General features: G+C 51.4%; 1 protein-coding gene across 1 annotated transcript in view; it reads right to left on the bottom strand.

The window, feature by feature from the left end:
• NEK6 (NIMA-related kinase 6) overlaps nucleotides 1–5,150 on the bottom strand; it is a 44,024-nt gene that overhangs the window by 10,290 nt on the left and 28,584 nt on the right. The window contains exon 7 of the mRNA XM_010844034.1: nucleotides 2,445–2,539. Within this exon, the coding sequence (XP_010842336.1) occupies nucleotides 2,445–2,539 (95 nt within the window). The remainder of the gene's footprint in view (nucleotides 1–2,444; nucleotides 2,540–5,150) is intronic.

Below are 5,150 nucleotides of genomic sequence, written 5' to 3'. Positions count from 1 at the left end.
CCCACTGCCTTCCGCCCTCAGAGGCACCAGCACGCCAACCACACCAGCCCTCTTCTGTCGGAGATCCAGAGCCACTGGGTTTAGGTCAGCTGTCCCCTCGCACGCAGGACTCGTCTGATTTCATTGACTTCCCATGCCTGGCTGCGAGTCACACAGCTCCACACAGTGCCAGCAAATCAATACTGAAATAAACCAGCCCCTCCAGGCTGGGGAGCCACTATGGATGCTCCCTCTTTACACGTGTGTTCAGGTGCCCATGGCAGGGACTCGAGGACAGTGTCTGCCTCTAGGGAGCGGGCACCAGTGCGGACGGCTTGGCACCAGCTCGGGAGCCCCGAGGACAGGAGCAGGGCCGTTATATCCCGGCCACCTGCGTGCCTGTTTGTTTCCATCTGGAGACTTGCGTGGTTCAGAGGCAGGAAGTGACTTACAGAAATCCCGAACACGGCACAGAGAAGTAGAGCACCACCTGGACTAGGTGAGTGTCATGAGGGCAGGAGGACAAAGCCACATCTCCGTGGGGATGGGTGACAGTTGGACTTTGGCTCCCCGCTGGCCGAAGCGAAAAGGGAAATATGGCCAGCTGCTCACATGCACTGGCTCAGGGGCTCAGGGGCAGCAAGAGGGGCAGGAAGAGCGATTCCTTGACCTGCCCCCCGACCGCCCAGGGCCTTCCAAGCCGGGTGCCGTCCTCACCTCATGAGCCAGGTGTGAGCCCGTTACACCTGCACCTGCAGCTCCTGGGCCCTCAAGGGCGAAGACTGAGGTCAGGGCCCACACCAGGCCCTTCATCTCTCACCCAGTCACCACCACAGCTCCCCACACAGGAAGCAGTCCAGCTCAGCCCTCTTCATCCCTGGGGCGGGGGAAGCCCCTGAGCCCTGATGCCCTGCAGCTCCTGGGGGGCACCACCTCCATGGGCTACTCCTGTTTGGTGCTTACAAAAAATTCTACCTACAACAGATGCCCCTGTGAGGCCCAGGAAACACGGTCTGCTCCCCACCTCTGATCACCAGGGCCTGGCTCACCCACAGACCGTCAGGAGGACTCAGTGGGACACCCACACGGCACACCTCCAGGAGAAGGGGACTCAGGCACAAACGCCACCAGGGCCACACTTCCACGTGGCCTCATCTTCAACCACAAGGCTGCTCTTTAAAATGAAATGTGTGCTATTAACAGCAGGCCACTGGCTTAAAAAGAAAGACGCTGTGAAGTTTAAACCTTGTAAAGGGATCAGCGTTTGGATCTCATAGCCTTAATCTGTAATGCAGTGAGCAGGTATCTCAGCACCAAGAGACTCTGATGGATAGCCACCCCAGTCCTGGTGCTTCAGCAGCAGGCAGCTGACTCCTGAAGTCTATACCCACGGGCCACGAGGTCAATTCCCAGGGCCAGAACTCCCAAGGAAACAAAGAAGTCTCTGCAACTCCAAAACACTCCTGGTGGCCCCTTGATGCTACCCCAACATGTCGCTGCCCTGGGAGATTCTTCAGCGTATTGGTTCTAAGCCAGATTTCAGGGATGCTCAAATCCACCCCAGGAAAGCAGAAAAATAATCAAGGTTCCAACTCTAAACCCAAAGCATGTTTGGTGTCTCTCAGCCCTGGAGGGTCTTCAAAGCCCTTCAAAGCCTGAAATAAAATGAAATGTTATTTCATTTACCTGGCCTGTGACAATGCAGGATGCTACCACTGCCATTTTACAGACAGGAGACCTGCCCAGCAGGGGGTGGGCCATGGCAGCAGGAGGGTGTGACTGCCAACTTGGAGATACTAAAGTACTCCGCCGCCTCCAGCAGCTGCAAAAGCTCATGTTGTCTCATGTCTGAGCCTAATAAGACTCAGAAACATTCCTGTCCCTCCATCCAGGTTGGCCACCAGATCTGGAAATGGCCATCTGGTGGCTCCGTCTCACAGCTCAGGAGAGAGGCTGGTGGTCTCTAGGGTGACCCACGGTCTGAACCTAGAAGATCGTGGCCACCCCTTGGTGGGGAGCATTTCAGAGGCATAGGCCCGAGCTGACAGGGGCCCTGTGTGGGGTCTGGTCCACGGGTAGAGGACAGACTGAACAGAATCACCCTGGTTACCAGGGAAACCAGGGCAACCAGATCCCCCTGCCTGTGCTCCTTCCATCAACAAGCAGACACTGGACACTCTGTCTGGTTCCAGTCTTTCTCCCTTCCCAGATCTGAGCAGCCCAGGGGCGAGATGGCACCCAGCCTGCCACTGGCCATCCCTCTAACCCCTTCCCGCCCGACAGTGCTAATCAGGCTGACGTTGGGCAGAGCGGACTGGTGAAGGACCAGACCCAGATGGTACCAATGCCACAGGCAGACGTGCATCCCGGATTTCCACCGAGCTGGTGAGGTGAGCCCTGCCCCAGCTGGGTGCCCATCACGCTCACCCTTCTAAATGCCACTGGGCCACGAGCCGTACACTCACCTCGTACAGCAAACAGCCCAGAGACCAGATGTCAGACTTGAAGTTATAGCCGTTCTCATGGATCCTCTCTGGTGACATGTAGTACGGCGTCCCCACTGAAACACAGCAAAGGGACAGGCAGGTGCTCATGCTTTGAGCAGCGGGGAGGCGGGGTGGGGGGTGGGGAGGGGCCTGACCTCAGCCTCACTGGGATCCTGGGCAGCCCCCTTGCCCTCTCTTCCTGCCCCCTTCTCTGACAAGTGAGAGGGCTGGGTCAGACTGCAGGGCCCCATGCTTGTGGGGCCCTAAAAGTTCCTGGAAACAGGGACCCACTCAGACCTGAGAATCCATCTTGGGGTTGGGTGGTGGAGGACTGCTGTTCTTTCTAATTGCCCAGGGTAGGGGGACACAGAGGCCAGGCTCTGGGAAGCAATTGACCAAGTATCCTCTAAAAGTGACTGCTTAAATCCCAAAAGAGTTCAGATAAGGTTCTCAGCAGTGAAAGCCACCATGGTGACTGCTGACCAACCATGGCATGGGAGCCCATTTAACAGATGGAGAAACTGAGGCTCAGAAAAATGACAGGACTGAGGTTCAAACCCAGATCTTCAGGCTCCAGAAACTGAACTCTTGGCCACCACCCTTGGCTACTAGCACCAATCAACATGTCCTGCCTGAGATTTCTTAACTAGGACAGAAAAGATACTAACCATAAAAGACTGATTAACTGGACTTCATTAAAATTAGGAACTTCAGTTCATGAAAGACCACTGAGAGTTAAAAGGCAAGCCACAGACAGGAAGAAAATTGTCCCAACGATGATCTCATAGACAGAATATAGTTTTAAACTTCTATAAATCAACATATAAAAGACAAACATCCACCCTCCCTCAAATTAGCAAAATATTTGAAGAGTCATTTCAAGAGGAGACTATCCAAGTCACCAATAAGCATGTGAAATGAAGCTATATTTCTCATTACTGATTAGGGCAATGCAAATTAAAAGTACAATGAGGTACCACCTACCCACCTGAATGGTTTAAGCTAAAAGCCTTAGATAAGGTGGCGGTATGCAGAGCAACCGGAACCCTCACGCATTGCTGACGGGGCCATAAAAAGACACACTCACCCTGGGACACCATGTGGCAGTGTCTACTGTACTACAGTTGCACACTGCCGCCATTAAAATCCAGCAATTCTTCTCCTAGGTATGTGCCCGAGAGAAGAGTACTCTGTCCATCAAGAGACATGATCAAGAATTCGCAGAATGGCTTTATTTGTAATAGCCCCAAACTGGAAACAAGTGGTAATCAACAGTAGAAAGGATAGATTGATAATGTGGTCTATTCACACAAGGGAACGCTAAACAGCAATGAATAAGAGCAAATCTCAGGTACATACCACAAAAGGGACCGTTTTCACAGACACAATGTTGAGGGAAAGAAGCCAGGAACAAAAGAATACCACTATTTGATTTCATTTTTATCCAAAACAGGAAAAATTACTTTATGGGGGTAATGTTCAGGAAAGGGCTTGAGAGAGCTTTGCTGTGTGCATATCATGTCTCAGTTAAAAAGCAGAGGCGGCACATTTAAAGACGAGCTGGGCAAGCATGGAAGGAGTTCCTGGTGGGTAGTGAGCTCCTCATCACCAGAGGCATGCAAGTTGCAGCAGAGCAGCTGATTTGGCAGGGCTGAGCAGGGGGCGTAGGAACCTGGATTTGCAACCACAGATTTATGTAAGAATCTGAAATTCTTACATCAGTCCATCTGAAGGACAGCTGTTCAGGAGGCCAGATTTTAAAGACTGTTACACAGAGGACATTTATACTGGCCATAAGAATCTGACGGTGGCTGGGGCTGTTCTGGTCAGAGTCTATGAAGGCAGCCACAGTCCAGTGTGGCAGAGGCTGAGACTGAGATGTAGACTGATGACCCTAGGAAGGAGGGATGTGGGAACACAGGGGACCCTCGGGGGAGAAGAGGCCTGTTGATGAGCTGGACTGGGAAAGTGATGGCTGCCCCAAGGCAGGGGCCTAGACTTGAGGCTGTCATGGGCCAAAGGCGTTTCAAGGCAACTTATTTTTACCAATAAAGGTGTTTACGTTTTCATTCCAATCCCAAAGAAAGGCAATGCCAAAGAACGCTCAAACTACCGAACAATTGCACTCATCTCACACGCTAGTAAAGTAATGCTCAAAATTCTCCAAGACAAGCTCCAGCAATATATGAATGGTGAAATTCCAGATGTTCAAGCTGGTTTTAGAAAGGGCAGAGGAACCAGGGATCAGATTGCCAACATCCACTGGATCATCAAAAAAGCAAAAGAGTTCCAAAAAAACACCTATTTCTGCTTTATTGACTATGCTAAAGCCTTTGACTGTGTGGATCACAATAACTGTGGAAAATTCTGAAAGAGATGGGAATACCAGACCACCTGACCTGCCTCTTGAGAAATCTGTATGCAGGTCAGGAAGCAACAGCTAGAACTGGACATGGAACAACAGACTGGTTCCCAATAGGAAAAGGAGTTAGTCAAGGCTGTATATTGTCACCCTGCTTATTTAACTTATATGCAGAGTACATAATGAGAAATTCTGGACTGGAAGAAACACAAGCTGGAATCAAGATTGCTGGGAGAAATATCAACAACCTCAGATATGCAGATGACACCACCCTTATGGCAGAAAGTGAAGAGGAACTCAAAAGCCTCTTGATGAAAGTGAAA

The sequence above is a fragment of the Bison bison genome, unplaced genomic scaffold (assembly GCF_000754665.1).
Source record: "Bison bison bison isolate TAMUID 2011002044 unplaced genomic scaffold, Bison_UMD1.0 scf7180017864193, whole genome shotgun sequence".
Classification (NCBI taxonomy): domain Eukaryota; kingdom Metazoa; phylum Chordata; class Mammalia; order Artiodactyla; family Bovidae; genus Bison; species Bison bison.
Note: the sequence above shows the minus strand (reverse complement) of the source record. Positions and strands in the feature narration are given on the sequence as shown.